The 19,931-nt window shown below is 36.3% G+C and overlaps 1 protein-coding gene across 1 annotated transcript in view; it reads right to left on the bottom strand.

Annotated features, from left to right (window-relative positions):
• LOC310944315 (transcription factor 4-like) overlaps positions 1 to 19,931 on the bottom strand; it is a 73,080-nt gene that overhangs the window by 6,619 nt on the left and 46,530 nt on the right. Inside the window, exon 10 of the mRNA XM_083910062.1 lies at positions 6,365 to 6,491. Coding sequence (XP_083766188.1) covers positions 6,365 to 6,491 — 127 coding nt within the window. The remainder of the gene's footprint in view (positions 1 to 6,364; positions 6,492 to 19,931) is intronic.

The following is a 19,931-nucleotide window of genomic DNA, read 5'->3' as shown; positions in this document are numbered from 1 at the left end:
GAGAAAGGGGGAGGAGTTATATACGTGTAATGGCGCGTTCCATTTGTAGAAGGAACTCGGAAATTTCCCACTCGGAAGCTAACGATGTCTAGAACGAGATACGTTAGCTTCCGTGTTTTTATCCGACTTCCGAAATGCTAACCCTGTGCAACTTTTTTGTTTAAATGTCTTTGTAGAGTCTTATTTTAACTTTTAATAGAAAAATAACCGGGAATAATGTTTGAACTTTGGGTATTTAAAGGACTAATCCGTCATGTTTTATGCTAACGAGGTGATTGAGTTTAAGAAACAGGGCGTTTACAAGATGTAAACTTTAACTTGTGTCAACGTAGCTAATTTTACTTAAATTTATGATTTTAGCCTAAGTGAGTGAAAACAAACGCTTTATCAAATTCAAGGACTTTCCAGGACTAAATTCCCTCAAATTCAAGGACTCAATTTGCTCGATAGCTCGATGAATTCAAGCACTTTCAATGACCTGAGTTATTGTTTTTTTAAGTATTTCAAGGGAGTTTGGGGAACCCTTGTTTGTTCAAACTGTGCTTGACTGCAAGTAAACGGTTCACGTGGAGAAATGGTTCTGACTAAGCTAATATGTTAGCAAAGATTAGCCCAAAACGTGCTAATTGCGATGTAAAATTCAGTCGTAGATTGTCGGATTGTAACCAATCTATGGCAGTTTGTAGCAACATCATGGGTCAAAAAATTTCCACGGTCAACACTGGAAATTCCCAAAATATTAGCCGTAAAGAGGCTAATTCATCCCCGCGTTTTTTAGTTTTTTAGTCGCTTCAGACAAGATGTTTACGTTATTGTGAATGTAGTCGTGTTAGTCATAGACGTGGTCATGTGCTTCAGGAACATTACAATTATTTACAAATTACATATTACTACCCAGTGTTACTTCTAACGCTAATGCTAACAGAAATGGGGAAGAGCTAGCCTGAAGCAACAGGCCACAGATTTCTTGTAAACTTCTCATTTTTTTAAGCTAGCACACAGTCGTGTTAGTCATAGACGTGGTCACGTGCTTCAGGAACATTACAGTTATTTACAACCACGGTTGCGATCGACCGGTATCGCTAACAACGTCTAGCGCGAGATGCGTTAGCTTCCGTGTTTTTTCCGACTTTTTCCGAAACGCTAACCCTGTGCAACTTTAATCGCTGACATTTAAGCACATGTTTAATAAATAAATAAAAAACAGCAAAGTCAGAAACTGTTTTTCTAGAACACTCGGACATTTAATAATAAAAAAAAAAAAACGACTTATTCAGCTCTGAGAAAAACTGAGGTTTCACTTCTAAGAAAAAACATTTAACGTAACGTTCCAGATGAGACGACACTGTGCTGCGCGAGCAACTGAAGTCGCATTTCTGGTTTTTATTTAAGAGAAGCAGGTGCAGAATCTCCCGAGACGGCAAATAAAGTGTTTACATCAGGGTTTTACATCACGCTGATCATCACAGGCTTATGATAGCACTGCTTTTTAAAAAGCACGTCGTTAAAACATAAACTATTGATTTGAAAAATGATTCTATTGATTATATTTATTAACGTAAACATACATGACAACACAATTCATGATTTTTGCCCGATATAAGAAAGTTGTTATAAATCCAAATGAACAGAAAACACTTGATTCAGCAAACGTATCAATAATTCTATGTTTATATTTCAATATGTTGCCCTACACTTTTATAATCTTGACTTAATTAAATTAATTAAAGGTGAATTATGTAATAAATCTAAATCAACTGGCCATAAAATCACCAACAACAACAACAGTACAGCCAAAATATTTGCATTTAAAAATAATATTTTGCAGACTGCAAATCATGTTTATGTTTTGAAATCGTGTTTTTGGCGTCATGTGGCGCCACCTACCGCCGTCTACCAATCATTGCAGTCAGTAGAGTCTAAGCTGCCGAGCAACCACGGGTTGCCAGTTACGTCAGAAAACAATAACCTAAAAAGAATTTGAATGTAGTAACTGTTTTTGGCCACATTCTTACATATGGCGCCTTTAAAGTACACACTATGATATCAATTTGAATGTAAAGGGTCAAAATCCCTTAAAAATGGTTGAATCAATGTTTGTTAGTTTTGTTGTTTTAGAGATTTATGCAGAAAAAAAAGCTGAAAAAATATGAATTTGTCCCATTTTTTGGACTTGAGAGTAACTTTTTTTTATTGATCCATCAGAAAAATTGTAATTTGAATTCCTGAATTTGTCAAGAGAAAGACTTTGTGTGCTACATGCTAACAAAGACGTGATGATGGTCAGATCAAGAGGGACACATTTTCCTAAATGGACAAAAATGTCAATAATGACGCCTGAGGGTTCAAAATAAAAGTTTTACTGCACAAAATAAAACATCCACAAGGAAAACCTCTATAATCTGGATTTAATCGTCTGTAAACTGAAACCACAGTCTCTCCGTTTTACTGTTTGTTATTTTGTGTGGACGTAAATGTGAGTTTCTACACGGTCAACAAGTGAAGTTTTAACCCCAAAATATCCTCTTTAATCTGGATTGAAGCGCCTGTAAATTGAACTATAATCTCTCCATTTTGCTGTCCTCAATTTAAAAAAAACAAAAAAAAAACAGATATTTGTTTGGACCTAAGTAAGTAAATGTGAGTTTTCACACAGTCAACAAATGAAGTTTTAACCCTAAAAATAAAAGTTTGAAACTGCCTTTATTCAGGAATTGTCTCTAGAATCCCACCATCCAAAAATATCCTCTTTAATCTGGATTGAAGCGCATGTAAATTTAACTATAATCTCTCACTTTTGCTGTCCTCAATTAAAAGAAAACAAAAAAAACTGATATTATTTGAGTGGACGTAAGTCAGTAAATGTGAGTTTCCACATAAGTCAACAAATGAAGTTTTAACCCTTTTTCAGTAAAATAACGCAGGGAAAAAATTCAGATTCACGAAAGCAAAAATCTGTCGACGGTTAATTCTCAGGTCGACCCCCAAGATGGCGCCGCTCTCTCTCTCTCTCTCTCGTCAGCTGAACACTGCAGTCTTTATACCACGTCTGTATGGATCTGTCACTGGGACACTGCCAACATCACACACACACACACACACACATTTCCGAGTGTCGGCCATTTTGAATCTCCGTTCGCCTGACTGGAGGCATTCTGTGCGCGGCTGTGAGCGTTAATGTGTTGATGTGTGTGTTGACGTTTGTACGTCTCTTTCCGTACAATGTGTTTGTGCATAAAAAACGGCTTCATTTAAAAAAAAACGGTGAAAAGTCACTTTGTGTCCCTGAACGCCTCGGCGTAACCACGGCAACGACAAAAAAAACAACCCACCGTTGTCCGTTTATTTATTTATTTATTTATTTATATAGCCTATCATTTCTGTCCCGGAGAATATTATACAACAAATATGCAAATTTAAAAAGAGAGAGAGAGTAAATGTATAATTGAATATTGGCAATTATTACGTGTCCCACAATGCATTGCACAGAGAAAACCCTGCCCACACACATTCACAGTGAGGTCATTTATTGATGCATCAACATCCAGACTCTGGTTTTTATTGACTTAAATAGTGTGTTTTGACTTTAGTAAAATTACATTAATAATGTTATTTTATATATATATTACTATGCAGGTCAATGACAAATAAAGCTTAAAAAAAAAAAAGGTATTTTTAAAAAGTATTTTCAAAATAGATGTAATGCATATTTTTGAGTCCAGAACAACGTGTTTGAACATGTCTCATATATCGAATAACTATTATAACAGTTTTAACTCAATTTTTTAACAGTATTTTTAACTTCACAACAAAAAAATGTCAGGTGGCACAACCGACTATTTAGAAATATACAGAGAAACGTGTTTTCTTCTTTAATTAAAAAACTAATAGAGAATGTAAATATATGTGTGTTTGATTAAGACAGAAGCAGAAATGTCTCAAATTTAAACTGTATCATTAATTAACTCTCATTTCCGATAAACAGACTAAAAATAAAGTCATATTTAACAGTCCAGTAGCTGTGTTTGATGGACGTTAGGCTGTAGTGGATTATTCCACACCTCAGGATTTATGGGGGGGGGTTTTTCCTCCCTTTAGTGCTGTGCAAAGTTTAGACAAATGCAGCCCCCTTTAAGTTATGCACATGTAGTTATATTGAGTTTAAAACCACCCGAGCTCCTGGAGAGAGAGATAAAAATCTCATAAAATGACAAATTTAATACAAATCCAACCTTTATTGTTCATAAATTTTGAAAAATTAAAGACCTGAGGAAGCCGCGGCTCTGCCAAAGCACTAACTTTTCCTGCCAGGAACGATTTAATATCCTTTATTTACAGCCTCGACGCACGCTCTGAAGTGTGTGTGTGTGAGTGTGTGTGTTGTGTGTGTGGTGTGTGTGTGTGTGTCACTCATTACACACTTGGCTGAAGTTGCCGCTGGCTCAACTTTGCTGCCAGCAAACTTATTTTCAGCCTTTAAAAAACCAACTCAGGGCTAATTTGCTCCACTGCTCACTCATATACCCTCCACTTCCATATGACACACACACACACACACACACACACACACAGTTTTCCCAGCTGAGGTCTGAAACACGTTCTGTTCTCTATAAGTTAATCATCTAAAATGTGAATTACTCACACGTTATCACCTAAAACTAAACTGCATCTTAATAACATTTAGTAAGTAGAGAATTACATTTACAACACTTATTTGCACCTTTATGGTACGTTTTCATCGTTGTGATATCATGTTTTTGTGTAAATGAGCAACAAGAGTTGACTTAAAGGTCTATGGGAAAATGAGATTCTATCTATCTATCTATCTATCTATGATTTATTTAAACATTTATGGATGTTTTCATTAATGTGATGTCATGTTTTTACTGTAGAAGAGCAACAAGAGTTGACTTTAAGGTCTATGGGAAAAAGAGATTCTATCTATCCATCTATCTATCTATGATTTATTTAAACATCTATGGATGTTTTCATCAATGTGATATCACGTTTTTACTGTAAATGAGCAACAAAAAATTACTGAAAGGTCTATGGGAAAATGAGATTCTATCTATCTATGATTTATTTAAACATCTATTGATGTTTTCATTAATGTGATATCACGTTTTTAGTGTAAATGAGCAACAACGTTTTACTTTAAGGTCTATGGGAAAAATAGATTATATCTATCCATCTATCTATCTATGATTTATTTAAACATCTATGGATGTTTTTCATTAATGTGATATGTTTTTACTGTAAATGAGCAACAAAAAAATTACTTAAAGGTCTATGGGAAAAAGAGATTCTATCTATCTATCTATGATTTATTTAAACATCTATGGATGTTTTCATTAATGTGATATGTTTTTACTGTAAATGAGCAACAAAAAAAATACTTTAAGGTCTATGGGAAAAAGAGATTCTATCTATCTATCTATCTATCTATCTATCTATCTATCTATCCATCTATCTATCTATCTATCTATCTATCTATCTATCTATCTATCTATGATTTATTTAAACATCTATGGATGTTTTCCTTAATGTGATATCATGTTTTACTGTAAATGAGCAACAAAAAATTACTTAAAGGTCTATGGGAAAATGAGATTCTATCTATCTATGATTTATTTAAACATCTATGGATGTTTACATTGATGTGATATCATGTGATATTTGCTGTAAATGAGCAATAACAGTTTGATGATAACCATTTTCTAGGTTATAAATATAAGCAATTAGTCAATTTAATACTACTAGTTCTTTTTGAGTCAGGACCAACGTTTTCAATAAGCATCTGAACAAACGGCGAAATGTTATCGTCTATAGGTTAAGATAAAGGCTTTTTACCACATAACGTCGCAACATCGTCGGCACATAAACACACCAGAAATGTCCTCGGTTTAACAAGAAATGTGCTTTAAAATAAACGTATATAGAGTTCTGGCCCAAGAAGTATGATGGAAGCAGCAGTTGGCCACCAGGGGGCGACCCTAACACTGACCCCAAAATAACTCAGTTTTTTTTAAGTGAAGTCTACGAGAAAATGAGATTGAATTTAAATTAGGTAAATTATGTTCTTATTCAGAAGAAAATAAACAATCGAATCTATCTATCTATCTATCTATCTATCTATCTATCTATCTATCTATCTATCTATCTATCTATCTATCTATCTATCTATCATAACATCATTTTAGTGAGACAGTTTTTAATCTTTGTTTACATTTGAATTGTGGTCTGCTTTTCTTATTTTCTTCAATTACTTCCAAGGTGTTTTTGTTGATGCTCAGAATAATGAAGTGTATAAATGTGTGTGTGTGTGTGTGTGTGTGTGTGTGTGTGTGTGTGTGTGATGTCGTACCGCGGTAAGGGTCGGGCTGGTTGAGATCTGGCGAGGTCGCTGACTGAACGGGCAGCTGAGGCACCGGCACCTGACCGGCCATCGAGTGTCCGCCGCGCAGACCACCGTCCTCTCTGTGAGAACTCACCTGGGATTAAACACAAGAGGAAGATTAAGATTAAGATGAAGATTAAGATTATCACCTGATCAGTGTGTAAAACAACAAGCAATTTCAACTAAATTAAAACAAAACAAATCAAATAAACCCATAAATTCATTCATTCATAAAAACATCTGTGCACTACTTTTTTTTTTTTTTTGCCAACGTTGCTTAAAAACAAACATATAACTCTTACATTAGTTACGACCTATTTTACCTGATAAATGAGTTTACTGTTTTTGTTTTTGTTCATAAATATAAAATATATATAATAAGAATAATAATAAGGGAACGTCATAATAAATGAACTGGTGGAAAAAGAATAACCTGTAGGGACTTCTTGAAGATTTATTATATATATATATATATATATATATATATATTTATTTAAATGAATAAACAGCATGAATAATTATAAGGAGAAGAAAACATGCAAAAATAATAGAAAATAGTGTAAATGTCTACATGCACAAATTATATAAAGATACAACATATATATATATATATATATATATATATATATATATATATATATATACAATAGTATATGTCCTATATTTTCTGTTAAGGTTTGTATATTTCTACATTTAATCGTCAATGTTTCAATGTTAAGAGTTTAAAAAAGATATAAATTCTCACTCACAAAATCAGTTTTATAGTATTTTAGTATTTGATTTGATTGATTCTGTGACTTTTAGAGAAAACACATGTAAATAATATGAATGAGCTGCTTGTGTATGTTTTGTTTTTGTAGATATTTGATGTCTGATCTTGATCAAACACACGATTACATATATAAATGACAAAAAACGTCTTTTATTTACAAAAATCGTCTTTCTTTCTTTCTTGCAGTTCTACCTTCAGCCAGCTGAGGGCAGCGTCTACCTTTCTAAGTCATTAAAGGTCTCCATCTGTCCTCGTCTCACTCACACACACATTAAACCCAATACTAACTCTATCACCCTAAAACCAGGTCTTCAGGTCACAACAAGACCTTTAAATTTGTGAAAACCGGCCAAAAATGTCCCCACTTTGCCAAAGGTCCTCACGTCGAAGGTTTATTTTTTTAATTTTTTGGGTCCTCACAAAGATACACCTGTATCTGACAGGTGCACAGGTGTATGTGTGTGTGTGTGTGTGTGTGTGTGTGTGTGTGTGTGTCTGGCTTCATATCTCCATGTCTGAAGTGTGTATTTATAGTGTTTTATTTAAACTTGAGTGTGTTTTTATGTGTATTTTCAGTGAGAGCTGTAGGGTGTGTAGGCCTGAATGTGTGTGTGTGTGTGTGTTAGTGTGTCAGACAGATGGATAGGATTCAGCCAAGCACACACACACACACACACACACACACACACACACACACACACACACACACACACACACACACACACACAACTGACAATTATCTTAATGCCCATATGTTTAATTGTGGGATTTCTAATTCCCAGAGCATCGAGCAGCTTCCAGCAGAGACTCACTGTTTTGGCACGAGATGGGCTCACTTTGCATGTGTGTGTGTGTGTGTGCGTGCGTGTGTGCGTGTGTGTGTGTGTGTGTGAGATGCCAGTTCTCTTATTGCATCCTGTGGTTCAGAGTTTTTTCTCTCTCTCTCTCTGCTTCTTTTCCTGAGCTCTGTGGGACAGTTGCTTGATATGTCAGGACACACACACACACACACACACACACAGACACACACACACACAGACACACACACACTGAACAGGTGTGCGTCTTCGTGCGAGCCTGTTTTTCTTTTATGACCTTTGACCAACGGCGCTGAAACAGAAGCGCTGGTTCGGTCGGTCGCCATGACGACGTGAGGCGAGGTTCGAGTTCCGTCGCAAACTTTTCCGTCGTACACTTTGTGTAAAAAAAAGTGTAAATGTTGAGTTTTGAATTTTTTAGGGCAAACACTGCTTTTTATTTATTCTTTTAATCATTGAAACTTTAATTGAGAAAAAAGTACATATGTGTTTATATAATATATATATATATTATATATATAACCACTGCCTTTATTATTATTTTTTAATCATTTAATTTAATTTAGAAAAAGTTGTTTAATGGGCATTACACATATGTTTATATGTGTTTATATGTGTAACACACACTCACATATCTATATATCTATACACATAAATACATATATATACACACATATTCATATATACTATATAAAGTATATATATATACATGGTCAGGCTATTATCAAATCAATTCACCATCTATTTGGTTAAAACAATACATTGTTTGACAGTTTGTCTGTTTTAATTAATAATAAATTCGTTAAACGAGTAAATATATATATATATATATATTCATATATATCTTTTTCTCTAAAACAAAGAAACCTGGGAGAAAAAAAAGTGACAACTTTGATTTGTGGACAAAACATAACAAAACTTAACCATGTCATCTATGGAACATAATAAAATACAACTTTTATGTATATATCATTTTGAGTAGATAAAAAGATAACCCATATATATATATATATATATATGTTTATATTATGCACATTTTTAATTAATACGTTCTAAAATACATTATTATATATTATATTCTAAGCATTTTCTGGACCAAACAAGTCACTGATTGGTTGAGAGAACAATCCACAGCTAAATACGTTTGTTGATATAATGCTAATGCTAATGCTAATGTTATTCTACTGTAATCTGCTTTAATCCAGAGCGTTTGGTGTCGTTTCAAAATGCGATACGACACGAAAACCACAGTGTAAATAAAGTTGTGTCTGGTTTTTGTACCTCAGTGTCTCTCTGTCTTTTATTTATTAAATTTCCTTATCGTCTCATCCCTCTCTTCTTCTTCTTCTTCTCTGGAAGTAAAACGGCAGCAGAAAGAGGAGACGGAGAGCGAGGCGTACATTTTTAATGGAGAGCTTTTACATTTTAACCAGCTTTCCTTCGCTCTTCCCTTAATTTGGTTGGATAAGGAGGGAGAAGACGGAGGAGACAAATATAAATAAATAAATAACACAGGAGATAATCTGCTGCGACTGTAGCTACAATATATATATTGCGCCCCCTGCAGTATACCTAAAATAAAGACTCACCGTATTAAATTAAACATACATCAGTTTAAGTCTAAAGTATCTTTGCAGAGTTATCTCACAGTTAAACAAATTTATTCTGACAGGAAAATCAAGTCAACATCAGTTCCCCTCCTCTCACCAAACCCCATAGAGAAAACGAACAATTTTTTATCTCACAGGGACACAGGAGCTGCTGGTCCACCGCTGCCTCATGTGGTCGCTTTGGGTAAACAGGGGTAAACGTAAACAAAGGGTTTCGAAAGCAGAAGTCGCGAAATAACACCTTCGACGTCATGGACGGAGGCAGAAGTGGATGAAAAACTCCCACGTGCTGCAACGTTATATCGCTCGTTTTCTCTACGGGGTTTGGTGTCGAGGGAGACGCTAACTTCAGTTTATATGAGGAGAAAATCCAGATTAACTGGGAATAAAACAGGTGGTGAATAAAGCTTGTGAGTGGCAGAACATGTTTTCATTGAAAATAAGAACGTTCGTGTATCTCAGGGCACTTCCTGGTCCGAGCACCTCGTATATCCACACTTGGATTATCCCTAAAGCTTTGAGTGAAAAGCTTTGATTTTTCTGCCAACGAGTAAAACAAGTTGACTTTTTTTTTTTTTTTTTTCAGCTGTGCCCAATAAATGCAAAAAAAAAAAAAAAAAAAAAGCTCTTAAGTGGACCTTGAGTTAACAATATTTTGTCAGTGTTTACACTTGTTTTGAGTTTGTTGTGTTTTCTGTCAGCGCTGCGTTCAAGGACACTCCAACATCTGTGTTTAGACAGTCTGAAAAAAAAAAAAAAAAAAAAAAAAGGACACTGTGAAAAGAACACAGTGGATTTCTGGTGTTTGTCGGCCTCCTTTTTTGCCTTAAAAAAAAAAAAAAAAAAAAAAAAAATGTGACTGTTGAGCAGCCAGCCTTTCGACAAACTCAAAGGTCAGAGTGTCCTTGAACGCACCAGCTACTCCACCGCTGTAATGTCACACTACAGCGACGCAATCGCACAAACACGAGGGGCTTTTAAAGCGTTTCTTGTGGGTGCATTCAAGGACCCTCACAAAAATCTGACAGTTTTAAATGCTTTTAACATTTTAGCCTCACATTCTCATGAGATAATGTTAGCACAGTTAAATGAATATTGGGTATTCTGGTCAATATTATAAAATAATGGGATAGTTCAGTTTTATTTAAAAAGTATGAATGTAGCTGCTATTTGGGACAAACGATTTAGCAAATTTAAGCTGCTCACCTGATAAGATGCACACTAGCTTAAGTCTGCGATATGCTAACAATACACTACCGTTCAGAAGGTTGGGGTCACTTAGAAATGTCCTTAGTTTTGAAGGAAAAGCTGAAACCTGTATACCGATATCAAAAACTCAAAAAGCATCCAATACCAATATCACAAACTCAAGTATCGACCAATACTGATGTGTCAAACTCAAGTATTGACCGATGCCGATATCTCAAACTCAAGTATCGACTGATACTGATGTCACAATGTCAAGTATCGACCAATACCATTATCAAAAACTCAAGTATAGACCAATACCGAGATCCCAAACTCGGTCGATACTTGAGTTATCAAAAACTCAAGTATCGACCGATGCCGAGATACAAAACTCAAGTATCGACTAATACCGATATCACAAACTCAAATATCGACCAATACCGACATCACAAACTCAAGTATCGACCAATACCGAGAAACAAAACTCAAGTATCGACCAATACCGAGATCCCAAACTCAAGTATCGACCAATACCGATATCATAAACTAAAATATCGACCAATACCATTTTAAAAAACTCAAGTATCGACCAATACCAATATCACAAACTCAAGTATCAACCAATAAAGAGATACAAAACTCAAGTATCGACCAATACAGAGATACAAAACTCAAGTATCGACCAATACCGATATCACAAACTAAAATATCGACCGATACCGATATCACAAACTATCGTATCGACCGATACTGTGTTTGCTAATGGCGTTAGAAGGCTATTGGCTGATTAGAAAACCCTTGAAAACCCTTGTGCAATGATGTTAGCACAGCTGAAAACAGTTTTATTTTGAATAAAAATCATTATTTCTCATCTTGTCAATGTCTTGACTATATTTTCTATTCATTTTGCAACTCTTTTCATGAATAAAAGTCTGACTTTTAATGGCAAACTCAACAAAAATGGTATAGGTGGTATAGTGGCGTCGAGTCAGTGAGAAAAGGCCGTTTAAAGCCAAGAAAGATGACGTCGACTTCAGATCACTTTGATTCTATTTGGTCAATTCTCCACTTTTCCATTGTTTTTTATATCATTTCCTTTTCTTTTTTTTTTTAGACAGAAAATGAGAAACAGAAGGAGGCGCCGAGTAACTGTCATCTGCAATGATCAGCGTGAAGTGTGTGCAGCGATAACACAAGGAGAGGACACACAAGCACTTTTCTGGGTCACACACACACACACACACACACACACACACACACACACACACATTTGTCATGTGGTTGTAAACAGTAGGGACAAGTCTGTGTCTGTCTGAGAGAAGGAAAAATAAACTCTGCCGATTTACTGCCTCTGTAAATTGTAATATTTCACCTTGCATTAGACGCGTTTATTCCTGCAATTTCCATTTTGTCGTTTTCGATTATTGTCGCAGACTGAAATAAAACACACACACAAAACGCACACAAACACACACACAGACGCAGCTCGACAAAGAGAACGATTGAGGGCAGGAGGCGAGAAGGAGACGTAACATCGCATTTGTTACTTCAGCACATCAAGAAGGTCAGAATGTTTAGATGCAACGTTTGACCTCATGGTGGCGCTACAATAAAAGGTCATCCAAATATTAAGGAGGGACGAGCTACAACAAGCCGCCACGATGGCAGCGATGCTGGACCATCGTTGTCATGGTTACGACACGATTACGATTAGTTTCACGTGCGAAAACAACTTAACTTACACGTCCTACTGTGGGGACACAAACCTGTCATCTCACCTGCTTTGTGAGGACACAAACCTGACATCTCACCTGCTTTGTGAGGACACAAACCTGACATCTCACCTGCTTTGTGGGGACACAAACCTGACATCGCAACTGCTTTGTGGGGACACAAATGTGGGGACTCAAACCTGACATCTCACCTGCTTTGTGAGGACACAAACCTGACATCGCAACTGCTTTGTGGGGACACAAATGTGGGGACTCAAACCTGACATCTCACCTGCTATGTGGGGACACAAATATGGGGACTCAAGCCTGACATCTCAACTGGTTTGTGGGGACACATGTGGGGACACAAACCTGACAATTCACCTACAGTAGTTTCGGAGACTCAAACCTGACATCTCACCTGCTTTGTGGGGACTCAAACCTGACATCTCACCTGTGTTGTGAGGACTCAAACCTGACATCTCACCTGTGTTGTGAGGACTCAAATCTGACATCTCACCAGTTTTGTGAGGACACAAATGTGGGGACTCAAACCTGACATCTCACCTGCTTTGTGGGGACTCAAACCTGACATCTCACCTGTGTTTTGAGGACTCAAACCTGACATCTCACCTGCTTTGTGGGGACTCAAACCTGACATCTCACCTGCTTTGTGGGGACTCAAACCTGACATCTCACCTGCTTTGTGGGGACTCAAACCTGACATCTCACCTGCTATGTGGGGACTCAAACCTGACATCTCACCTGCTATGTGGGGACTCAAACCTGACATCTCACCTGCTTTGTGAGGACACAAACCGGACATCTCACCTGCTTTGTGGGGACACAAACCGGACATCTCACCTGCTTTGTGGGGACCATAATTGTTACGGCCTACTAACGTTTTAGGGGAATAAAACGTGACGTCCCATTGATTGCACTACATTACACTGACTGTCTAACATAGACAAAGTAAACACACTCCTTATTTAGAACCCCGATTAATGAATACGACCTCTAGAGGTCAGTGAGCAAACTACACATACTGTATCCCCTATGGCCTAACATAAGAAAAGAGATAAGATGGATAATATATTGATTTACTGTACAAATAATTTACGTAAAATAGACAAAATGAAATGTTTTGTGTTCATGAGAATAAATTAAATATATAAATGCAACGCATGAGGGAAAAAAACCTGCATTTTCTGTGGATGAGGCATTTTTGAATGTACACGTCTATAAACACACACTGTGAAGCAGACTGTACAGTGTCTCCTCTGTGCAAACTGAAACAGAAAGCACCTGCTGTAGTAAATTACACACACACACACACACACACACACACACACACACACACACACACACACAGAGCGCTCAGTGTTGACGTTGGATTTCCACTGGAGGGAAAAGTGCAGCAACATTTTCCAGTGGCAGAATGACATGTGTGTGTTTTCTTTGTTTTGCTTTAATTTCTAATGAACGGAGCCGAGGACGTCAGACTCCTGCTCTGTGTTAAAAGTGTCAAGAAAATGGAATGTTCTTCTGTAAATATTATAGTTCATCGACACGCTTTAAAACACACGCTCACCGCGTAAAGACGGCGATTAGAAACGAAATGTGCACTCGTGTACATATATATGTACAAATACCTAAAACGTACACAAGTCAAAGTGCGTTTTAAGCATGTCAACATTTTTTTCCGTCTCAATTGATCCGGAATATTTTGTGCTAGTTACGATAAAATTGAGACGACAGGAAACGATACTTTCTTCTGCTCCAATGGTGGTGAGAAACATCGCAGATAGGATACACACACACACACATATATATACATATAAATACATATATATGCATATACACATACATATATATACATATATATATGCATATACACATACATATATAAACATATATATGTACACATACATATATATACACATATATATGCATATACACATACACATATATATGTATATACACATACATATATATATATGTATATACACATACATATATACACACATATATGCATATACACATACATATATACATGTATATACACATACATATATATATATGCATATACACATACATATATACACATAAATATGCATATACACATACAAATATACACATAAATATGCATATACACATACATATATACACATAAATATGCATATACACATACATATATATACATATACATATATACAAACATACATACATATACACACATACATATACATATAGACACACATACATACATACATATATACACACATACATACATTTATATACACACATACATATGCATATATATATATACATACATATATATAGAGAGAGAGATGCAGCTACCCATTAGAAATATAAATCACTAAGACTGTATGCTAGATGGGATTTTCAAGTCACTCATGTGACATATATATGTTTTTTTCTCCATTCATAATCATCACATTAATAAAAATAAACATTGATTATTATTAGTATTAGTATTAGTATTAATCATAGAAATAGTAATAATAACAACAATAATAATAACAATGACAATAATACTTTTATCTATTATATTTGATATTGTCCCATCAGTAGAATATCCCATCAATATATCTTTTTTTATACATTTTTTACTAGAAATGTATTATATTTCTATATATACACACATATATAGATTTCCCTTTTGTTGTTGATTACTGATGTGAGTATATACTGTATATAAAATTGTTTTCTAACATGAAACGCTCACACAAAGACAGGAAATGCATCTCAAATCAAATGAACTCGACGTAAATGGAAGGTCAGTAAATTCCCATCAGCTCTTTCCACGAGTGACTTTAGAGACTCACAGAGTATTAAAGGGCATTAGTGTGTTTTACAGCAAACTGAAGCAGATTATGATCCATTTCACTCCACGTGAAACTGCGGCTTAATGGAGAGAGAGAGAGAGAGAGAGAGAGAGAGAGAGAGAGGAACATTTATCTCCGCTGAACCTTCCCCTTGTTTCAGGGTCAGGATCCACACTGAGCTGCAGACGACGGCAAGAACTGAAAACACATTTTTTAACAAACGTCCACAGACGTTCGCGTGTTTTTCTTCCTCCTCCGTTTGTTTTCCTTGAATCGGGTCACGCTTGGTTTTTAATGTCACGTCAGTTTCTGTGACCACAGAGTTACTGTCGTGACGCCTGAGGAAAATGAGGAAATTACAGGAACACACGCTTCTATCTGCTTACTTTTTTTTAATTATAAGGCACCGACGCGTATGTTAGCGTCGCTGTGAACCGAGAACAAGCACGAGAGCGATGGGGAAACGAGGGAAAAGTTGATTTTTAAGCACTTTAAATAATTACGTACTTACAGCTTAAGTCTGTGATATCTTAAGAACATCTTTTACTTGTTTATCTTGCTTATACAGAGCCTTTTCCAACAGATTTTTATTTAAAATCACAGGAGTTGTTGATCCACTGCTGCCTATATCCAGGGCCGGCCCAAGCCTCCATAGGGCCCCTAAGCAAAATGTGATTTTGGGGTCCTCTGTTACTGCCAATAAAAATTATTATTGATCTATTGACTATACTAAAGCTATTCTACTTATTCTACTGTCACAAATACAAATACACTTTTTGTTTAACACCAGATTTGCAAACTTACAGAAAAATCTTTCAATTCATATTTGGCAAAAATCCGCAACTCCCCCTACTGGCGACACAGAGAATCAACACATCAAACCAAACGGTTTATAAATAAAAAATATAAAAAAGATATTATGGTCTGAAAAAAAATCTAAAAATGTGCACGAGATTCGACTTTTATATGTAAAAAAAAAACCACAGCGTTAAATAAAATAAACAAATAAATATCAAACAAATACTTGAAATGGATAAAAATGGTTTATAAATAAAATATAAAGTTAAATAATCACATCTGACAACTATGTAAAAACTGTAGAAATAAGCTTTTGGTAAAAATGAGGAGAAAAATTCTAAATAAACTACAGCGATCCAAACGTTAATTGCTCTTGGGGGCCCTCTAGTGGTCACGGGGCCCTAAGCAGCGGCTTAGTTTGCTTAGTTCAAATGTGTTATCTTGCAACTCAGGTTTATTGAACACCCTCAGTTACACAAATTCGCCACACGAGGCAGCAGCAGCAGCAGCTCCTCTGACGCCGCAAGCTAAAAAAAAAAAAAAAAAGACGATTTTCTCGATTGGAATTTGGTTTTGTTTACACTCCAGAGAGACTCTCTCTCCGAGCGCGAGATCGAGTCGTAAACTTTCTCTTCTTAAGGCTGCGATAAGATTGTTATTCGCTGCGATTGTTTCAGCACCTTACGTCGCGTTTTGTGGCGTCATCGTATCGTACGACCGCGCCGTCAGAAAAACCCCGCGCTGTCCCTTTAAACGTGCCGTATGTGCGAGTGCGTACAATGGATTTGTGTCTGTGTTCATGTACGTTCCCTCCTCTCTCCTCTCTCGCTCTCTCCCACATCAGTCTACCACCTGTTTTCCCAGAGTTATGACCTCAGCCTGCAGGCGTCTCTGTCTAACACTGCCAAACTACATACAGCTGTGTGTGTGTGTGTGTGTGTGTGTGTGTGTGTGTGTGTGTGTGTGTGCGCACATGTGCGTCTGAAAGCAAAGACGGAGAGACAGAGGCGAAAAAGTACCATGTAAACAGGGGAAAAAGGTGGAAAAAACGGGCAGAAAGTGATGAATATTTGTCAAAAAATAAGAGTTTTTATGTGCAGAAACCGGTTATTAAAGGGAAATAAAATCCCGTGAATGAATAACAGGAACGTTACATATGGTACTCAAATAAATAAATAAATAAGAGAGTCACAATGGCTTGAGTTAAGGAATGACATCACCCCTTCCACTTCCTGTTGTTTCTACTTTCCACTCTTTTTTTCTTCTTCTTCTTCTTCACATTTCTATCGAGTCTCATCCTTGTTTATTGTTCCAGACTTCCTGTTTACACCCTGTTGTGTAACAATGTACACTCGCGCTCACGAACTCGTTTCACTTTGAAACAAACGGCGATTTAGTCCGGACGTAACAGAAAGTGAGACCTCCTTCCAAAAAACTGCCAAAATAAAGCCGTAAAAGCACATATATTAATTGTTTGTCTTCGCATTAGCCCTATTATTAGTCTTCGCATTAGCCCTAGCATCAGTCTTAGCGTTAGCCATATTATTAGCCCTAGCGTTAGACTGCCCATTAGCCCTATTATTAGCCTCAACATTAGTTTTTGCATTAGCCCTATCATTTTAGTCTTCGCATTAGCCCTAGCATCAGTCTTAGCGTTAGCCATATTATTAGCCCTAGCATTAGACTGCCCATTAGCCCTAGCGTTAGCCAAGGAATTAGTCTTTGCATTAGCCCTATCATTAGTCTTCGCATTAGCCCTAGCATCAGTCTTAGCGTTAGCCATATTATTAGCCCTAGCGTTAGACTGCCCATTAGCCCTATTATTAGCCTCAACATTAGTTTTTGCATTAGCCCTATCATTTTAGTCTTCGCATTAGCCCTAGCATCAGTCTTAGCGTTAGCCATATTATTAGCCCTAGCGTTAGAATGCCCATTAGCCCTAGCGTTAGCCATGGAATTAGTCTTTGCATTAGCCCTATCATTAGTCTTCGCATTAGCCCTAGCATCAGTCTTATCGTTAGACTGCCCATTAGCCCTAGCGTTAGCCAAGGCATTAGTCTTTGCATTAGCCTGATCGTTAGCTCTACTGATAGTCTTCACATTAGCCCTATTGTTAGTATATAGTTACGTATGTGATTAGCATTGCACAGGTTCAGATTCAATATAATTGACAATTCTGTCCATTTAGGGTCCTTAAAATTCATATTTGGGTGCCAAAATACTACATCTATTGATTATATATGTAACTCAGGGTGTATATATACGTATATATGTATAAAAACATATATGTGTGTGTTCACAGACGTACAGTTATGAGTCTGTCTATCAGCCAATATCCCAAAAACACACACATTTGCACACACAGGGAGTAATTTATGTGTGTGTGTGTATTTCCATAAGTAAACAGTGTTTTTTTTTTTCACTTGACTTCACTTGACCTAGTTATTTTTTTCCCCGCTGAGCTGCACACGTATGAAAACATGAATCTCAGGATTAAAACTGAGCAGTAGTTTGTAAAAATATTAAGTAAACGCCCGAGTGTTTTCTTTGGGCTGAAAACTCCAAAAGTCACTTCATAAAACTTAAGGCCAAAGGGGGAAAAAAAAAAGATTCCAAAAACGACCTCCAAATGAAGCGGAAAAGTCGTTTTCTAAGTATATCAATTAGATTTTTAAGCATTTTCTTCACTGCCAACTTAAAGTAAACATCATAATCCTAATCTAAATATCATAAATCCAAACTTGTTCCCCCAACATCTTTCAAATCTGGAAGGTGCAGCACGTGCTATTACCTTTTTTTTTTAACACATTAAAGTTTTTGTTGCTCACGCTCCTGCACCAAACTCCATTGAGAAAATCGACGATATAAATTGCACAGACACAGGAGTTGTTGGTCCAATTCTGCCTCCGCCGGTCATTTAAAAAGTGTTATTTAATGACTTTGCTGTTTGAAAACCTTCCTTCAGATTGACCTCAGTCACTCAGCTTTACCAAACACGGCAGAAGAAGACCAGGAGCTCCTGTGTTCATGTGAGCTAAAAACGATGATTTTCTCTATGGGCTTTGTTGCAGGAGACTGAACAGTTTACAAAAAAAAATGCCGCCTAACAGTGAAATAACAACAAATATATTCCAGAGAGATCATAAGACTTTTGTAAAAGGTGCATTATGTAATAAATCTAAAGCATTGGTTCTCAAAGTGCGGCCCGGGGGCCAATGGCGGCCCGCAGAAACATTTCTGGCGGCCCGCAATCCAGGAGCTACTAAAGCTTGTTAAATGTTTATTGGACATTACTGGATACAGACCAATAAGTGTAAACAAAAATACTGGGTATTTACCTGGTTTCTATATGGTGAATTTTAGTGTATTATTGGGTTATAAGCTGGTAATAAGCAGGTAGCTACAGCCCCCAATTACTAGCTATTTACCCAGTAAATATATGGTAACAGAAATGTGTTACTTGGTATTAACCTGCAATTAGAAGGTAAACAATGGCCAAAATACTGGGTAATTACAGAGTGATAATATTAACGCTTAAATTACATTATATTAACGCTTATATTACTTAACGCTAAACTGTAGAACTGCAATATGGTCATTAAAATTAGTACAAATGGGATTTATTTCAGTTTTTTTTCCAACAACAACAGTACAGCCAACATATTTGCATTAAAAAAAAAATATTTAGCAGACTGTAAATCATTATGTTTATGTTTTGAAATCATGTTTTGGCGTCATGCGGTGCCACCTACCGCCGTCTACCAATCATTGCAGTCAGTAGAGTCTC

The sequence above is a fragment of the Microchirus variegatus genome (assembly GCF_963457635.1).
Source record: "Microchirus variegatus genome assembly, chromosome: 1".
Classification (NCBI taxonomy): Eukaryota; Metazoa; Chordata; class Actinopteri; order Pleuronectiformes; family Soleidae; genus Microchirus; species Microchirus variegatus.
The sequence above is the reverse complement of the archived record's forward strand: the minus strand, read 5'-3'. Positions and strand labels throughout refer to the sequence as shown.